This window comes from Danio rerio, chromosome 13 (assembly GCF_049306965.1).
Source record: "Danio rerio strain Tuebingen ecotype United States chromosome 13, GRCz12tu, whole genome shotgun sequence".
Lineage (NCBI taxonomy): Eukaryota > Metazoa > Chordata > Actinopteri > Cypriniformes > Danionidae > Danio > Danio rerio.
Window position 1 is genome coordinate 42,746,467 of NC_133188.1, and position 20,929 is coordinate 42,767,395.

At 34.9% G+C, this 20,929-nt stretch overlaps 1 protein-coding gene across 4 annotated transcripts in view; it reads left to right on the forward strand.

The window, feature by feature from the left end:
• The window catches only part of zgc:172136, a 40,352-nt gene that overhangs the window by 6,087 nt on the left and 13,336 nt on the right, over positions 1-20,929 (forward strand). For 2 of the 4 annotated variants that reach the window (XM_073919798.1, NM_001111187.1), the window contains 4 exons: positions 8,573-8,826; positions 9,934-10,024; positions 14,638-14,717; positions 18,768-18,844. In XM_073919798.1, the coding sequence (XP_073775899.1) occupies positions 8,749-8,826; positions 9,934-10,024; positions 14,638-14,717; positions 18,768-18,844 (326 nt within the window). In that variant the 5' untranslated portion in view covers positions 8,573-8,748. Of the gene's footprint in view, positions 1-8,572; positions 8,827-9,933; positions 10,025-14,637; positions 14,718-18,764; positions 18,845-20,929 lie in introns of all 4 variants that reach the window. The other 2 variants (XM_073919797.1, XM_009307480.4) reach the window with 1 other exon arrangement.

Here is a 20,929-nt window from a genome sequence, read left to right on the forward strand (position 1 = left end):
GTTGATATTAGAGATGTACCGAATTTTTGGCCACTGAAAAATATATCGGAAGAAAATGTTATGCCGTTTATTGGACCCTCTCATTTTTGTGGCTTCAGTCATTGTTGGCATACTCTTTTAAATCTGGAAATAATTTACAAGTTATATCAAAATATATATCGTTATCATTCAAAAAATAAAATAATTAACCAAGATCGCATTTTTGCCATATCGCCCTACTTTCCCACTACAGTGAAGTTGTTTTGCATGTTCCTTCATATAATGCAGATGGTGAGATTGTAATATACAATATAAGACAAAAAATACACTTTAATGAACAAATTAAAAAGATTCTTCAGGAAAAAAAGTCAATTTTGATCAAATCAAAGACAGTTGAGTTGAACTTTTAGTCTGTGAGAACAGTACAGAGAGGGAAGCGGTTGGAACTTAATTACAGATATAACAGACTCACCCTCTGACAGGTCTAAACATGAATGCTCATTCAACGGGCAGCGACGTATGATCGTTCATGACAAGATGATGAATGTTTTTTTCTTTCAAAGCTACAGGTGGGTGGAAAACCAGCTTTTGACTTATCTTTAGATCCTAGTAGTATATAGAGTCTCGTGATCAGGATTAAGCAATAACCTAAGGTGCCTTTCTGTATAGGAACTAATTTTCGGTGGAAGTACTGTTGAATACACACCATGGCTGATCTCCACCCTGAGGCTTTTCTGAGTCTGTTTCTTCTTAAATTGTTCTGTAATTAACACATGAATACATATTCAAAGGTGTTGGGATTTGAAGAGGGAAAGGAAAACTCCTTAAGCACACAGCCGCGGTCTGTTGTTTGGAAAAGTTGTGTCGAAGACTTGTACTTGCTTTGAGGCAGGAGTGATCCTCCTTTATCTGTCCTCACAAAGTGGCTTTTCCAGTCTGAAAAATGCATGCTTGATTGATTTACAGTTGTTGTTCTCAGTGAGGTGTGTGTGTGTGTGTGTGAGTGTGTGTGCCAGTTTGAGAGGGACACATTTTAACTGATCTTTTGACTCCCTATTAAGAATTTAATCAAACTCCAAAGATTATTCATACACCATCAGATTCATTACCATTTATGCAAAAGATTTGCATTGTTTTTTTCATCAAATCTAAATGCTAGCTAAATATTTCCATATTCAAAACGGATGCAAAAGCAGCATAAAGCATCATAAACATATCCTGTATGGCTTGTTTTGTATTGAAAGTGTAGCAATATCTTTCTGTAGTGAACCAACTCGCTTATGTTTCTTCTTGGTAGAAGTGCAGAGCATTTTCTGTGTCGTAATATTTCATGGAGGCTGTTCAGAATTGCAATTTACAATGTCATGTAAAAGCCATGAGCTAATTATGCCTGCTCAGGTCCACCTCAGCTCCTAGTATATCAAAGCAAACGGTTTAATTGCTCTGTAAATGCGTTTACCACATCTAAGCAGCATTAAACTGTCCTGCTGAGTTTTGCTCCAACCCTAATCAAACACACCTCAATAAGCTAATCAAAGTCTGAGTGTTACTAGAAAGCTGCAGGCCTGTAAGCTTTTTTTGAATAAACTCCAGGATTGGGCTTGCTGACCTCTGGTTTAAGAATATCTAAATGCTACTTCAGATTCACTCACTTCTGTGCCACCTTTGCGGTATATTGCGTTTGACATATGCTTCATAAAATGATTCATTTGCAAACTGCCTGGTCAGGTTCTTGTGCTTAGCTCACTGATTAATGTAGTGCAGGTTTGAAAGGTTATTAGTAAATAATAATGGCTAAATTTGAATTCTCTTTGGTATGATGATATATGTTATCTACACTCTTAAAAATATGCTGGGTTATTTTTTAGCCCAATTCTTTTTTTTAGCATCTATCTATCTATCTATCTATCTATCTATCTATCTATCTATCTATCTATCTATCTATCTATCTGTCTATCTGTCTATCTGTCTATCTGTCTGTCTGTCTGTCTGTCTGTCTGTCTGTCTGTCTGTCTGTCGTTTTTTCTATCTATCTATCTATCTATCTATCTATCTATCTATCTATCTATCTATCTGTCTGTCTGTCTGTCTGTCTGTCTGTCTGTCTGTCTGTCTGTCTGTCTGTCTGTCTGTCTGTCTGTCTGTCCGTCCGTCCGTCCGTCCGTCCGTCCGTCCGTCCGTCCGTCCGTCCGTCCGTCCGTCCGTCCGTCCGTCCGTCCGTCCGTCCGTCCGTCCGTCCGTCCAGCTGTCTGTCTATTTATCTATCTGTTTGTCTATCTATCTACCTACCTATATTACTTCTATTTGTCTATCTGTGTCTATCTATATTATTTATGTCTGTCTGTCTATATTATTTATTACTATGTGTCTATATTATTTTTCTCTATCTGTCTATCTATATTATGTCTGTCTGTCTGTCCGTCTGTCTTTTAGACTTTACTGTATACTGTATGTATTTTTCTTGTTTTTTATATTAAACCATACATGTACTATATAGAGCTGCTAAACCATAAACTAGAAATTGTAAACTAAAAACAGCTTTGGGAACATTGCCAGAGACAGAATTGTCATGTTTGGCTGTACTGAGGTCTGAGATCTAGACTTGGGACGGGTTAGATAGATTTAATCTGATTATTTGATTTAAAGGTAAATCCTCATAAATCCCTCCAATGGTAATTCTAACTAGCTAGTTAAGATTAGATTTTGTCAAATTGAGACAATGAGCTTGGAAGTATCAAATAAATCAGTAATGTTTTGCACCACGAGTACTAAAAATTGTAAAATAGGAACTAATAAATTATAAAACATTTACTTTCGAATTAAAATAATTTGTAATACGATGTTTCGTTAAAAACTGTTTGTTGATCAGCATGTGGCTTTTTGAACTAGCACGTCAAAGGAGAAATAATTAATCTCATAATTTAACATACACTGCCAAACGTATTGGGCACAACAATAATAAGGTGTGTATTATATTTCACTTCAATGCACGTTTGAAATGACATCATGCGTCTTATTAGAGGTGTGTAGTTCTGTCAACCTCTTCTTTTGGTGCTGAACCCAGTAAGTCAAAAGCAACGATTATCTTCTTTCCATGAGATTAAAAACCCGAACAGTCAGTGATCATTCCCTGCCACTGAATTGAGAAAAATAAAAAAAATAAAAGATATGGTGACTGTTGCTAACATTTCCTGTAGTGTTCTATTCAGGAGATAAGAGATTTGGACTGTGTCTAGTATGAGTAAAATCCATGAACCATCAAAAGAATGTAGCAGCCGGATTGCCCTGAGGCTGTAGCGGTTAACAGTAGCTTACTTTAGACTATAGTGTGTGTCTTGATGCACAGGTGTGGGCTGTCATGCTCTGAATCACCTGAAGGAAACACACACCCATAAACTCAGTGTGAAAGACAAAAAAAAAAAACCCTGGATAATTAATTACGGCCAATGGCTATTGAATATGAAGAGATTTATGTAAACAGTTGTGATGGAATGTACAAAATGTGACACCTAAGTGTATTTTAGGGCAGAGGTTCTCAAAGTGGGGGTCGGGACCCCCCGAGGTGTCGCGGGACAATGAAGGGGGGTCGCCTGGTGATTTTCAAAAATCAATTAATTTTTATTAAACCTTAAGACTTACTGTATTTTATCAATAACCTACTGATGAGAAAAAATAGTTGTTTATAGTTACTATAAACTATATAGTTACTATAGTAGCTTATAGTTACTAGTTTTATTGGATTGCGACTTCTCGGGTAATTACATTATACTAAAGACACAGCAATACTGTCAGATGCAGCAAATTTTGTAACACCAGGTTAAACTTTCTAGCGTTTTTACAGCACTGACATACATAAAAAAACAAAGAATAGACTTGGGTCTATTGGTGTGTGTGTGTGCGCGTCATTGCATACAAGGTTTCTGTATTTATAACCACCACCTCAGAGAATATTGGGGGTCACGAGTCACTGGCATTCTCATTTTAGGGGTCGCGGGCTGAAAAGTTTGGGAACCCCTGCTTTAGGGTGTGCTCACAAGTGGCAGGTTTGTTTTATTGAAATCAATTTGGGTGCGATTGCTCAGTTAGTGCAGTTCACCTGGAATACGAAAAAAGCAGACAGAGACCACTCAAAAGCTGCTTTACTGATATATGTGATTGAGCACAGTGCTATTTCCGACAGATCACACTATTTATTATTATTATTATTATTTATTTTAAAGGTCCTATAAATTTAAAATAAAGTTGTTGTTTTTTATCTCAGTACTATGTTAGTTGTAAGGATATCTAAAGGCTATTGCGCTACAAAACAGTGACAGAAATTTGCGTTTTGAAGATATAAACCTGATATAAACATCCAGAGCTTGCAGTTTGTCACTTCTAGCTGCATCAACGCATCAGTGCATCAACGATTCCATTCTTTTGACGTCACCTCATACTTCAGTTTCTCATCAAATCTTGACCAATCAAATGCTCTTTACATGTCTTGAGCACTTCAAGACACTTATTTTTTGCTTTTTATTTGATGTAATTGAGCTCATCCACTCTCACTTTCAGGGGTCCGTTCTTCGTACCTCGCTTAAATGATCTAAGATGATTTGACAGATCCTGGATCTTTTAATCTTGACAACTGATCTCTGGGTAATTTGGTTCTTTAAACAAGATTGCAAATCAGTTAAAAATGCCTGGATGAACTGATATGAGATCTCTGCGCGTGTTGTGAAGGACGGATCTATTGATCCTCGAAAACGTGATCAGCAGTGCAACAATTGGCTGATGGCATAAAAGAAAAGTAAAGATTAAAGGTACAAAAGTGCACCCTAAAAGTACTAATGTGCTGCTTTAAAGTATAAAAAGGTACTTTTTGTGGAAATTGAAGCATTGAAATAGGCTAAATAATGAAAAGGCCTGGATAAAATTCAAGGGCAATAATTTTGTACATATATAGATGCTACTGTGATGTTGATTGAAACTTATTTGGGCCATTAATCTAATGCAATGTATTGTAATGTGTGTACTAATATACCATATTTATCGTATATATTCAAAACCATCTCCCTCCCTCCACCCTCCCGTTTTGTTATTTCTCCTGGAAAACACCAATAATTTCACCCAAAGCCAAAATTTTAATGACCGCAGAGTGTCAGGATCTCGGTTTATTGTCTCATCCGAAAGATGGTGCCCACTGACAGTATAGTGTCCCCTATATTATTCTGGGACATTAGGACTTAGGATTAGGTTGAGCGCCCCTGCTGGCCTTACTAGCACCACTTCCAACAGCAACCTAGTTTTCTCATGTGGTCTCCCATCCAGGTTCTGACCAGGCTCAGCCCTGCTTAACTTCAGGGAGTAACCACTCTTGAGCTGCAGGGTAAGATGGCACGTATCAGTACATTAAAAGGAATAAACTTTATATTGTACTAATTCACCAATGGTTTTCACGAAAACTTATAATCCTAGAGTTTTTGAGGGTCTCTAACATGTAACTTGATTATAGTTGATGGTAGAAAAGCTCAGCCTCACACCACACAGGTTATAAGTTTTTTATTTGAGGAAATATAACTGCTTTAACATTCATGTTTTCTGCATGGGTTTGTATTTAATGTTTTAAATGTTAAAGTACTGTCAAATTGTGTTTCCGCATACCTTATTCTACTCGAAACAAGTTGCAAAGTCTCAAAGGAAAGAGCAGCAAATGTGTCTCTCAGATTTTCACATCATGACTGTAGTATTTTGTTGTGACTGATCATGGTACAAATGATGTCAGTTCAATGTTGTGACTACTTTGAATAAGATTTAAGAATTCAAATGCATTTTTAGGGTCAATTAAGTGTTTTTTACGGTATGGTTTTGTATCGCCAGCCTGATTTAGAGGTTTGTCAGTTTCATTGACAACTCCCAGCAGGTGGAATTTGTCAGATAATGTGAGGAATGCTGTAATGTTTTCACAGGTGAGCTTATCTAGACTGTGAAACTGTCAAAGTGGAAAGTGAAGGTCCACAAACACAATAATATTTACCGCATGATCTGCAAGACTCATTGTGTGCAAGTTTGTAGCGTTAATTTCATTATTACATAATTGCATGTTTATATAATCTGATTTAGCTGGGCAGATTGTGCAATGTAATGAGCTTTTATTGCATGGCTGAAGAGGGGTCAACATTGCATGAGATATTAGAGCATCAACATTTTTGGCCAGTCTAGACATTTTAATCACCCCAGTGTTTTTTTTTTTTTTGTTGAAATATGAAAAAAAAAAACAATAGCAGATTTTTCAATTATTATTTTTTTTGTCATAATTACTTGTTAAGTGCTTCCTATAACTTTTTAAAGTTATTCTTTTCTCCTAGCAAACATGATAAAAATGCAGTCACAGTGATGGAGGGACAATCAAACCATAATCATAACTAGCACTTCAAATACTTTAGCTGTATGCAATTCTCTGGCGACAGGCTCTTAAACCTGTTTTCAAAAGTTTGCATTTCATGCCAACTAAACTCAACATGCATAAACGATACTTTGTATGTAAAAATTACATTGTGTAAATCTACGCATATGCATTATTTCTCATAACTGAGCAGTAGGCTTTGACGGTTTACTAATTTCAATACCATCAAACTTCTCTATTTAATTGTGATATACCATGCATGCATAATAAAAAAATTATGAAGGCTTAGACAGCATCATCAAACTGTTGGCTTGTGCCTAAACTGTTCAGAAACTGAATACGGTATGTGCGACCTTTGGTTTGAGGTATTTCCATCTCTTGCGGTCACCTTTTTGTTGTACAATTTGCAAATTGCCTCGTCTGAATTAACCGCTTCTCCCTTCGATACCCTAATATCTGCCAAACTGCAGCAGTTTTGTTCTTTTTCAAGATCGTGTTATAAGAGATTGTGTGGTGATAAAAAATATGCGTGAATGGACAAACCAGCAAGCTGAGCACATTGTAAAACATTTCAGTATTAACTAGTTTTAACACAAAACTATTTCAGTGTCATTATATTATTAATTACATCCAGAACTGTCAAGAGCGTCTGTGCTCCGTGTCTTACGCCTTCAAACGCCACCACACATTCATTGCATGTCGGCATTCTCTTCTGAGGCGCAAGCAATTTGTTAAATGAAGAAAAGAATCACGCAGCTGGTCCTATCGCAGAAAATTCTGCTTGTACTGGTGATATTTGGCACCAGATAATCAGGATGTGACGATTATGTTCTCTTTGACTCGTTGGATGGAAACGCTGCTTTATTTGCATGTCTTTTATGTGATAATCCTGTTTCGCACATAAAGTTAATTCGCATTTTTGAATGGAAACATAGCTATTGAGTCTATTTATTTACTTGTGTAAATGTGTGTAAATTATATATTTTGTTCAGTTTTTACATTAATTTCAGTAATATTATTGAGTAATTTGAAAATGCTTATAATATTTATTTACAATGCAATAATGTCTTTTAGTAGATATATTATATGAGAGACTAGCTTTCTTTTCGAAATAAGTGGATCTAATTGGATTTGCATTATAAACATTAAGTGAAGTTTATTTATAAACTAATTTCGATCTGATGATTTCTGGTCCTGCATTATACAATTTATGATTCACCAATCAGACGATTCCTAAGCCACTATAAATACCCTAAGTTCCATATCACAGCCATTTTCGTTTTGGAGAATCCCCCCTTCCACCTCTATTCCTCCTTCTTTCCTAGATTGGTGGCCCAGGGGTTAGCACTGTTGCCTCACAGCAAAAATGTCACTGGTTCTAGTCTTTACTAAGATAGTCGACGTTTCTGTGCAGAATTTTCACGTTCTCCCTGTGCTCAAGTGGGTTTCCCCCGGGTTCCCCGGTTTCCTTCCACCGTCCAAAAACATGCACATGCCCATACAGTTGTAAGTAGTTATCTCTTAAGAGCAATCACTATCTGTTCATTAGCTACTACAGCAGGGGAGTTCTCGAGATCTACCTGAGCTCAAACTCCTCTCTCGCCTTGCAAAGGGGAAGAAGCCCTGGGCTCGAGCACCTTATGAGTTCAGGGCTCCCTCCCGGGACAGCATGCCAAACAAGCTTTATAATCAATCATCAGCTAAGTGTGAACTCTTGAAATAAAAGTTAAAAGGTATTATTTTTATTTTATAAATTACGGTTTTAGTTACAGTACTCCCAAAATCACTCCGCATAAATCCGCATAAAAATTCTGCGCAGAAATAGCAAAAACTTTCTGCAGATTATGTCTGGCTATACTTTTAAGGCAACAGGTTTACTCGCTTTAAAATAAAGGCAATTAACCAATCCCTTTTTAAATATAGATTCTGTTTTAAAAAAAAAAATATTCAGAAATTTCATGCACAAATTTGTTCATATGAATGCTAATGTAAATAAATGCATACTGTACTGTATTGTAGCGGACCATACGTTTTAGGGAAATGAGGCTTTATGAGCAACTAAATGAGTGGTTTGTTCTCTTGTTTTGTTTTGTTACCCTTACAGTTATGTTATAGATTCTGTTTAAATTTAGAGCAATATAAAAAAGGTACTATATCATTATTGTCCTTGCTGTGTTAAGTCTTAATTATGTTTGCGATCTTTTGCAGATATTCACAATGAAGGAACCAATACCTGTGAGCAAAGCACTTTGAAGAAAAAGATTCAAGTCGTAGTGTGTGATTGTGTGTGTGTGTGTGTGTGTGTGTGTGTGTGTGTCAGTGTTTTTGTTTCTGTGTGTGTGTGTGTGTGTGTATATGTGTGAGTGGATGAGCTCTTATAGACCATGTCTGTCCCCACCAAACAAGAGAGGACCGTATGTGTCCTCCTTCCCAACAAGGAGACACTGGACATCACAGTGGGGGTAAACATTCAGCTTTTCTTTTCTAGGAAATATGACATTGACAGATGAGCTGTTAATCTAATCTGTCTGAACAGATTAGCCCAAATATAAAAATTTGGCCATCCACAGATCAAGCTGGAGGTGTTTTTATTTCTTCATCTAAATATCAAAGACGATCTTTAGCTGATACTATAATATTTAGGGACTCATAAAATGGCTACCAACAGTTTGAGAGTCAAAAAAATAAAATGAATTAATACCAGTGGCTCTGAAGTCCTAGGAAGTGAAATAGTCGGTCTGTGAAGAGATGGCAGAAGTGGTTTTGATGAACTAGTCTTATAAGTAAGAAATAACCCACACAGTTCTGTTTACAGTATGAAACCAATGAAAACCTTGATAATTTCCTTACAGTATGTGTTTTTTTTCCCAGTAACACTTTAGTTTAAGTAACAATTCACCATTTCATTATTTACTACTGGCTTATTTCCTAGCTATTATTAAGATATTAACTATTTATTAGCATTTTTAAAATATTATTTTATTTTACATTCCTATTTAAACCTAACTACTACCTTACTTAGAAGCTAATCAGGGGCGGACTGGGACAAAAATTCAGCCCTGGCACTGTAGCCACATCAGCCAACATTACCACACCGACACAACCCACCCACGGAAACGGACATTTACTATTTATTTTGGTGTACAGATGGTGAAATAATATGACATTCTGGCCAGATTTTGATTACGTCCGGGTAACCTCGGATTGGGTCGGCCCATCTTGAAATCAGGCGGCTGTCACCAATTGGGCCGAATGCTTAACATTTATTATTATTATTTTTATTTTTATTATCATCATCATAATATCACATCTAGCAAGACATAAAAGCTGCCTGCACGTAAGAACAATACATATTAAAAAAAAAAAAACTGGACGGCCCTCATTTAAAAATTGGTCCGGCCCTTCTGGCATTTGCCAGAATTGCCAGATGGCCAGTCCGCCCCTGAAGCTAATTAATAACGTATTGAGCTAAAAGTCTTAGTTAAAGGTTTGTTAATATGATGAATTATACATTAAAATACATAATTATACATAAAAAGTGTGACTGTTTTTGTTTTTTCTCTTCAAAGGTGAAAGCAACTGGTCAAGATGTGTTTCACCGTGTCTGCGAGCTTCTCGGTGTCAGAGAGCTGCACTACTTTGGATTAACTTTAGTCAAAAGTAAGTATTGATTCATCCCAATGATTTTTTTTTATGTACAGTATGCGGTGGCACAGTAGATAATGCTGTCGCCTCACAGCAAGAAGGTTGCTGGTTCGAGCCTCGGGTGGGGCAGTTGGCATGTCTGTGTGGAAGTGGCATGTTCTCCCTGCGTTTGCATGGGTTTCCTCCGGGTGCTCTGGTTTACCCCCACAGTCCAAAGACATGCGGTATAGGTACATTGGGTAGGCTAAATTGTCTGTAGTGTATGAGTGTGTATGGATGTTTCCTAGAGATGGGTTGCAGCTGGAAGGGCATCCACTGTGTAAAAAATGTCCTGGATAAGTTGGTGGTTTATTCCGCTGTGGCGACCCCAGACTAAGCCGAAAAGACAATGAATGAAATCTCAGCAGAACTGTACATTTTACACTAAAACAAAAAAAAAATTCATAAACTTTACCTTCATAAACACTACTCTTATGCATGCTGGTATCCTTTACTGAATCTTCAACTCTGTGGACAATAAACTCAAACAATCCTTGTCTTTATTTAAAACTTATGGAAATAATAATATTTTATTGTCAAAATATTTATCTTAAAGCATGCTGGGAAGTACACGTTCATAACAACTACACAAGTTCAATTTCAACACAAAGCGATGTTAACTTTTTTATTCTAATTTCAGTTTTTTTACAAGTTTAATTGGATTAAACATAATGCAAATAATTTGTCTAAAAATGTTAGAATTGCATCGTTTCTGCTCATTTGAACAAGTAATCTGAACAAGCAGCAAAAGGCAACACTGTTCATGATTTTGTAAACAACATAGTATTTAACTATAATATGAACAGTATTTTACTGTAGGACAGTTAGGCAGTATGTTACTGTATTTTAAAGTTGCATTCTGAAAATTACTGTATTCATTATACAGAAAAGATATACAATACTATAAATATAATATTATTAGATATACAGCATGATAAATGCAGCTGTAAATGTAAATACATGCTTTTTGGTGTAGTTGATTTACAGTAAGTTACTGGCGAACTGCTTCCAGTAAGTTACTGTAGATTCTACAGGAAATTGTAAACAGTGTGTTTATATATTTAAATTAGATTTCTTGGTTACACTTAAAAATTCAGGACAAGTAGTTAATGTAGGTTATTGTGCTGTATTTACTAACATTAACTAATAATAAACAGTAATTATCCAGCATTTATCAATTCATAGTTCAGTACAGTAAAGTGCTTTTTGAGTGTAGTGATAACATAAATTGTAACAGTGTAGGCTGTTCATTACTATTTCACCAAAACCTTTCAAAAGCAAAAGCTTAAACCACAAGACACATTTTGAATAACATAATGGTTAAAAGACTCAAACTTCATTTTACTGTCAAACAAAAAGAAATCTAATGTAGCATTTACTGTTTCCAGTGATGGGAACAGTACTAACAGCGATACTTTTTTCAGTAATAAGTAATCAAAAGAATTACTGTTTCCCCCGTTACAACACCGTTACCATTACTGTCAAAAAGGTGCACATTACTATGATTGAGAACACAGAAGTGATTTTCATGCAAGCAGTGTCTCTCTCAGCCATAGGACCTGTCTTTCTCTGCCATGTGTGTGTGTGTGTGTGTGTGTGTATGTGTTTTCGGGGCTGGGGCGGGACACATAACCAACCAATGATGATGATTGGTCTGACTATGAACGTGATGTAACTAAGAATGTGATGATTGGCTTAAATAGAGTACATTTCAATTGATTGCCAATCAGAGCCAGTGTAGGGCGGGTGTTCACAAAAGCACACTCACAGTCAGTGGCACACACCCACGACCAGGAGTCTGAACGATGACAAATCTTACAAGTTGAAAGGTAGCAATTGCAAACTGAAAATATAAGCACTACTTTTCCCTTTGTTGAGGTGAAAGGCAAGAATGTTTATGTATCGTGCAACTTATGTCCAGGAAAAAAAGGTCTCACTGTGTCGGTGACAAGTAATACTGATCTAATAAAGCACTTCACATCATCACATGGCACCACAAAAGTAGTGGCTACACAGATGATAACTAAGGCTCTGCTACAAAAGGAGAAGACGAAGTCACGCCGTCAAAGCAAATAAAACTTTATTTTTCTTCACCGAAACACTTATTACTTATTACAGAATTAAACAAAAGAACATCTGGATATATAGTTGAGGACAGGTGGGGATTAGTTGCGGATAGTTGAGGATTAGTGCACAATGTTTTATATTTATTTTATAGTCATTTGACAAATTAGATTTTCCTTAAAGTAACACAATAGTTACTTTCCCTGATAATTATTTACTTTTTTTAAACATGTAACTCAGCTACTAACTCAGTTACTATTTGTGAGAAGTAACTAGTACCTGTAACTCTTTTAAAGGAACGTGCCCAACACTGGGTGTTTCCCAGTTGTTTAGCAGTTTCATTCAGGCCATCTTTGAAGATGTGCTGGTTCATTTAGACTCTTTTTGCTCTACTTTTCAACCCCTTATTCAAAAGCCTCATAGCAGGTTCTTGAATACCTTGTAACGGTTTTGTATCACTCTCGTCTTGGACAAGGGTGTCTTTGTTTTTGTGTATTTGAGGGCCGACGACCCCTAGGCCTGGAATCGAGTCATATTAAGTTTGCTAAGCCTGGAATTTACCATGATTCATCACTTCAAGGAGCAGAGGCAGCAGGAGAGAGCAATATATAGAGAGATCTTTACAGGGTCACAACCTCCTCATGATGAGCCTCAGTTAGAGAGACAGTGAGTCAGAAAGAGTTTGACTCATTTAGTGAAGGAGATGCGGATGTGAAGTTAGCAGGGGTAAAGAATGGATACATGGGGGGGGGGGGGGGGGTGGTTGGATGGCAGAACGTTGGATGGCGGAGAGGTGTCGCGGACTAAAGTGATGAGTGGGGGGGTGGGTGTTTTGGACGAAAGTGAAGAGGGTTGGGGGAGTCATGGAAGAAAGTGAAAGTGAACAGCGAACGGGGGAGGAGGGCAGTTGAAGAAGGGAGATTGGTAAAATGAGGTGCCGGATCAGACTTCATAGGTGCTTGATTCGGCGTGTTCCGGCACAAATTAAGCCCGGCGTATAACCCCATTGTCATGGTCCCATCCACCAAATTGGCTGTATTACTGTCTCTCCACTCCACCTATAGCTGATGACTGTGAAGCACTTTGAGTGTAAGGCTATACACAATAAATACGCTATATAAATCCACATTACTAAATTACTTTTATACTTCGTTTGCACAAAAATCCCAGAATGTCCTTCGAAAAATAGTCACGGTTTAACCCCGTCATCCTGGCCAAAATTTGCCCACTGGCCTCTGCCCATCATGGCCTCCTAACCAACCCAAATCATAATTGGGTTCATTACTCTGTCTCCTTTCCACCAATCAGCTGGTGTGTAGTGTGCTGTCTGGCGCTATATGTGGCACTTACAGTGGATGTGCTGATCAGCTACTTTTGGCTGTTCCACGCTGGAACTTATTAGGCCTTATACAGCTTGTAGACCGTTAAGATCCTATTTCTTTTTTCTGTCCATTTTTACTCTTTAGCTTTTAATACCATATGAGAGTCATGTATCTCTTGTATTTGTCCTTCGTTTTAGATGGTGTATGTGTGTATAGCACTTTGGTAAGCACTTGGTGTCTTTAAAAGCACTTTATAAATAAAAATTGACTTGACTTGACTTGGCAATATGGCTGCCGTCGCGTCATCCAGGTGAATGCTGCACACTGGTGGTGAACGAGGAGATCCCCCATTTTGTAAAGTGCTTTGACTGTCTTTATAAATGTAAGGAATTATTATTATTAACAAATATGAGTAGTTACTGTAATAAATGAGTTGTTGGTTGTTTGTTCATGTTTGTAAATGCCTTAAAACATTAACTAATACATCCTTATTGTAAAGTTTAAACAATCATGTTAGCAAAGATGAATAATTAATGCAAAAAATTAAAATTTTTAAAATGATATAATTCAATCAAATTCAACTGCTATTAAGAATAAATATAAATCTATTCAGTCAAATATAAAAACATGATTTTATGTTTAAACTCTTAAGTGTAAAGTTATGATTTGCATCTTGCAAAACATGATAATTTAAATATACGTTACATACAAATACCCATAAATACGAATGAAATCCCACTGATAAACTGAATAAATCATTCAGCCCACTCGCATGAAAGGATGTAAAATGTTGTTTCAAAACACTCTGGGAAATAACAATAAATTATTGGTCTTAGCTAAATCTCCTTTCATTTTTCCATTGTGACATTTATTTGAACCGTCTTAATTCCACTCTTGCACAAGGCTCCTTTTCCAAGTGTTTACACGATTTGCTCAAAGCGCCCGAATTCTTTTGCAATCGTGATCGCTCTGGCATGAGACTGCTAGTTTTTTTTTTTACTGTGCTAAGTTTTGTCTGCGGTTAAGGCTGATGAATGCCGGGGCCTTCGTTCACCCAATGGCTGAACGGGTCTTTTCATTCCAGCCGTCTCCCTAATTGAGGTCATTGTTGGGTAGATTTCATGCATGAATTCATGATGCCATTGTTTGCGGTCTGAGAGCATTCACGCTTGTTTCCTGTGTGTCCTTTTGGGGCTGCTTTAGACAATGAGCACATCTTTCTGGACTTGGAAGAGAAACTTGCCAAGTATTTCCCCAAGGAGTGGAAGCAGGACTCTGGGAAGGTGAGCTATCCATGAATCCTGGATCATCCATTGCTACTTTTTTTTTTTTTATATTAAAATTCACAGATTTTTTTTTTTTTTTTTACATTGAAATTTGCTATTTTTTTTTTTTTTTTTGCATGTCTGTTTACATCAATATCTCTGCCAAAAAGTGTCAAACGTATTAGACAGCATTACAAAAATGTTATGGTAGTACCATGGTATTCAAAGCAAGACTCCTCTGGTAAAGTCATTAAAAATAAAAATAAATAAACAAAATTATATATATATATATATATATATATATATATATATATATATATATATATATATATATATATATATATATATATATATATATATTTTTTTTTTTTTTTTTTTTTTAATTATAAACAATTTCTGTTTGCTGGCGAGAATATTTTTTTTCAACACATTTCTAATCTTAATAGTTTTAATAACTCATTTTTTAATAACTGATTTATTTGATCTTTGCCATGATGACAATACATAATATTTAAGACTGAAAGTGACATTTAAAGGCTTAAATAGGTTAATTAGGTTAACTAGGCAGGTTAGGGTAGTTATTGTAAAAGGATGGTTTGTTCTGTATACTATTGAAAAACTATAGCTTAAAAGGGCGAATAAAATTAATAACAGGTTTTATTCTAACTGAAATAAAACAAATAAGACTTTCTCCAGTAAAAAAAAATATTATCGGACATACTGTGAAAATGTCCTTGCTCTGTTAACATAATTTGGGAAATATTTCATATTAATATTAATATTTAATAGGGGCTAATAATTCTGACTTCAACTGTATATATCATCCCACTTCTCAAACTAACTGATAAGACCTGCAAGTCTGTTTTAGTGCCTCAAGCTTTCTGAAATGTTATTTTTGAACATGCAAATTAAGTATGAAGCATTAATTGCAGTAATTTAAATGCATTTTCCTGAACAGAAATATTACTCCTGCTTTATTTTTTACTGCTGTATTTAAGCTTTTTGATGATTTTGTTTGTATTAATAAATAAATCAAACTACTCTCAACATTTAAATGATATACGTACTAGTATCCAAAAGCATAAGAATAAGTGCTGGCGCCTAATGAATAACTGATAATATATTAAAAGTTATGGAATTATGATCACTTTATTTTAAGGTAGACACTTCTCGCTAATAATAAACAATCAACTAAGACAACTCCTAATTTGTAGCTTATTAATAGTTATTAAGGTATGGGTTTAAGATCATGCAGATTATGTATTTTATAAGTACTAATAAGAATTAAAGAGTTACCATATTGCTATGTTCTACATTTGAATAAGTTTAAAACCTTTTTCAAACCTTTAATTTAAAAAAAGGTTCAAATAATGTTAAGAATTTGTCTTCATGACTCCATATTCCATATATAGATATTAATGTAAAATAGTGCTAAATTTCTTACTATAGTAATATATTAACAGTGGTGGATATAGATGGACTTCATTTTAGATGGACTTTATTTTCGGGCAACACGGTGGCTCAGTGGTTAGCACTGTCGCCTCACAGCAAGAAGGTTGCTGGTTCAAGTCCCTTCTAGGTCAGTTGGCATTTCTGTGTGGAGTTTGCATGCTTTACCCGTGTTGGCGTGGGTTACCTCCGGGTGCTCCGGTTTCCCCCACAGTCCAAAGACATGCGGTATAGGTGAATTGAATAAACTAAATTGACTGTAGTGTATGTGTGTAAATGAGTGTGTCCTGTGTGGATGTTTCCCAGTACTGGGTTGCAGCTGGCAGGGCATCCGCTGTGTAAAACATATGCTGGATAAGTTGGTGGTTCATTCCGCTTTGGTGACCCCGTGATGAATAAAGGGACTAAGCCAAAGTAATATGAAAGAATGAATGAATTTAATGGACTTTAATTTAAAATGCATGTACATTTGTTTACCTACAGTGCACTTACCTAAAAAACACTGGGTTATATAAGGTAGCTACATAGGTTAAGGTGCAAGGATAAATTTAGAGATAGTACCTAGCTAATCTCCAGTTTATTTAATGATTATGAAAGTTACATAATATGCAAAACAGGACAGTAATAAGGAGCGACCAAAATTAGTCTTTGTTATCACTGGAATAAGTATTAGACTCTAAAGTAGGGCTGCTCAATATTGTAAAAATCTAACATTGCAATATTTATTATTCTGCGATATATATATATACATATATATATATATATATATATATATATATATATATATATATATATATATATATATATATGTATATGTGTGTGTGTGTATATATATATATATATATATATATTGCACTATGATTACAATTTCACTTGCTTAGAATTGCTATTTGAAAAGAATTTATCATTTTAGATTGATTGGAATGATTCTGTAGGGTAGTGCACAAAATATAATAAGCAATCTACAAGCATAGATAAATTTGACAAAGAAAAAGATACAGATGAAATAAGTAAGTAGCGTTTTATTGTATTCTGGTATACAGTAGTTGAACAATCAAATGTAAAATAATACTGCTTAGTCTTCATTTTATAAACAATTCAATGAAATCGATCATTATTCATTTGTCAAAGTTACAAACAGTACAATTTCTTATGCCTAAATGCTTAAAACCCTCATGCAGTCACATGCCTCAAAAACACTTGAATACAGACTCAGCATTGCATATACTCGTGATGCGAATGATCACATTGCAATATCGATGCTAAAACTATATTTTGTGTAGCTCTACTCTAAAGTACATGTAAATAGGTATAAATATCTAATGAATAAGCAGTAGTATCTAATAGTAAGTACCTATATCTAAAGAAAAGGTACTAGTATCAATTGACAGGAGTAAATTTTTTTGAAGAGGCATTAGCACCTAATGAACAAACTCTAGTTGCTTATGAATAAGTACTAGTACTTCATGGAAAAATTAGTAGTATCTAAAGAGGTATGAAAATTAAAGGTTGTACATTACTTACACTGTCAAAAATATTTGTTGATGACAGTTTCTGTATATGTGTGATTCAAAAGTGTTTTTTTGTATATTTATGGTTGTGAATTCCATTATGTGACCTTGAGCTCTGCTCTGTCAACTTTTGATGTTGAAAATTCAACTCTACAGTTTAACAAAGTGACTTTTATTGACATTTTAGTAATTAGAAAAATAATATTGTATAAGTATAAAAATAAATAAAAACGACAAAATTATAGCAAAAACTCCTTCGTTTTAGTCTTTGTAAATGTATTGAACACATTAGCCTTTTAGAAGTAAATCTATTTACTTTGCAATGCCAGTTTTATGCCAGGTGTTTGAGCTGTACAGCACCTCAGAGTCTGTAATCCTGCTGCCATTGGCCAGATCAAGCCAGTCCTCCTCTAGTCAGTCCTCGCTGTTGCTCCTGCAACAAAAACAACGCAGCATGGTGACAGCATTAACTATGAACAGAGCAGACACTTAAAAGTATTACTTTAGCACATTTGTATCCAATAATGCATTTCATTTGCGTATTAGTGATCCTGATCGTGAACGAATCATTCTTTTTAAACTTTTAACTAGCTTACCAAATCGAACTGAATCATTTGAAATGATTCACGTCTCCATTAAGCACTCTTATCCACAAAGACTTTTTTTTTAACACGCCTGGTACCCCCTCTGATTCGCAATGAACCAATTTCCTGTGTTATTCAGTTATTAGAACAGTACACAGAGATCGAATTTGAGAACAGGTGAAAAAAAAACTAAAACTAATACTGAAACTAATAAAACTAAACTAAGCAATTTCAAAACATAGAAACTAATAAAAGCTAGTAAATTTACCTCTAAAAACTGTTTAAAACTAACTGAATTTGAAAACGAAACGTCAAAACAAAATAAAGCTAATGAAAAATCCAAAACTATTATAACTTTGGTAAAAACAGCTTGCCATGCCCCTCCATGTCCTCTGCAGTCATTAGGGCGGTTACAGTATGTAAAGATAAACACTAATAGTGAAGGCCGGTGGGGATGTGGGAGTGAGTTGATAATGAGGGGTTTGCCACAGTAACCCAGTCAGGCCTGTTGTTTCTCTCAGCAGGGGTCACACAGGAGGTCCATCCCTCCCCTGCTCTGTCTGAAGGTCCAGTATTATGTGGAGAACGGCAGACTCATCTGGTAAGAAACAGGCCAGAGATTCCCAAATGTTTGAAGGGAGGAATCCTTTTCTCTGCCTCTTTCCTTCATTAGTTTTAATCCAGGCTGTTTTGAGTGTGCTTGTGATGTGGTTTGAAAGCTTTTTTTTATTAAGTAGAGCTAGTTTTCGTCTTCGTCGTCTGGTTGTGGTGTAATTGAAACTGCTCATAATGAAACTAAACTTAACTTTCATTTCATGTGGAGACTTTGAAGACAGTCTTTACTAATTGGGTCCCTGGACCACAAAACCACTTGTTTTCTGTTAACTCTCTGAAAAAAATGGTACAATGTTGTATTAAAGAAGACAAACCCTTGTAACTGGGGCAGTACTTTTTTATGGGACAGAAATTTACCTTAGGACAAAGAAATAAAGTTTTTCCATAGGAAAAACTTCCATTTTCCATTTTCCAAAGATTTGTACCATGGGAAACCAAAATATTCGTTTGGTTTTTAAAACTTGCTGATAAAATATTGTGCCTTCATCAAAGGTACAAATCTGATCCTTGAAGGTACCACTATAGTGAAAAGACACTTTGTGCCTTATCAGTGTCAAATGTGTTCCTTCAAGAACTATTTTAAGACATTTTGCTACTTTATATCCAAAATGTGTCAATTTATTTTTATTAAATATAAAACATCTCATACATTTTTAAACAATGTTTTTAAAAAACGTCTATTTTGTGAAAATGCACCTTTTCCATATACAATAAAGAATAAAAAATACTTTAAGATAAATCAAAAGATCTATTTTTGTTAAACATTTCACAACACTTTTTACTAAAATGTTACAGAAATGCATTCTACCATGTACAATATAAAATATTTTCTCTCTCCAATTTTCACACAATACCTTTGTAATCACTTAAAAGTTCATTTAATTTACTAAATTATAAAAAAGAAATAGAGTTATGCAAAAGTATTGTAACGAGATATGCACAATATTTGATTAGTTTTACAATACTAAAATACCAGAATTTATCGTAAAATGCTTACCAAATGTTTATTAAAAATGCCTTAAATGTTTAGTTTACAATACCTATAGTTTAGTTTTACCAGTTGTTTTGTAGAACTTAATAATTAATGTTTATGAGTCTCTTTAAACACATGCTTTTAAATGATGATTCATGTTTTAATATGGAAATCATTCATAAAATCACTTTGCCTTTCCAGTAATCTTTATTTTCATAGATATTGAATTAAAGAAGGAGTTGTCCAGTACTTATGTACCTTTTATATGAGAACAAGTGTATACTTAATTTCAATTGTACCATAAAAGGCACAGAACAGTATCATAAGAGGTCTTTTCTGTACCAAATAAGGTAGAACTTTTACAAAGATACAAAACTTGTCCTTAAGGAACATTATTTTTACCACCGTGCATCTTTTTTTCTGAGAGTATATGTTGGACAGATAGATTTTTGGCAATAAACAAAAAAATGTTTTATGGGTCAAAATTATCAATTTTTAAAATGAAAGAATATTAAGCGAAAATCATGTTCCATGACAGTATTTTGTAAATGTGCTACTGTAAATATATAAAAGCTCAATTTCTGATGAGTAATATGTATTACTAAGCACTATTCTGAACAACTTAAAAGGCATTTTTCTCAATGTTTAGATACCCAGATTTTTTAAAAAATAGTATCACTGCCAAATATTGTAATATTTGAACATACCACACACATCAATGGAAAGCTTGTTTACTTTACTTTCGGGTGATATATAAATCTCAATTTCAGAAAATTGACACTTATGACTGGTTTTGTGGTCAGGGGTCACAAATGAATACATTCACTGTAAAACGTTAAACTTACAAACTCAAAGCCAACTCAACTTAGAGAGATTTTTTGTTTCAACTTATGATGTTGAGTTTTAGTTAAACATATTGTGAAACTCAACAATCGTTGAAACAAAGAATCTGAGAAGTTGAATTGACTCACATTTTTTAAGACAGCTCAGTAAGTTTAACCAAGTGAAACGTTTTACATTTAGTCTTGCCTACTTAGTCATACTGTATTTAGTCTTGCATGCTTTTACTAAAAGTATAGTTGACTTTAAAGCTAATAA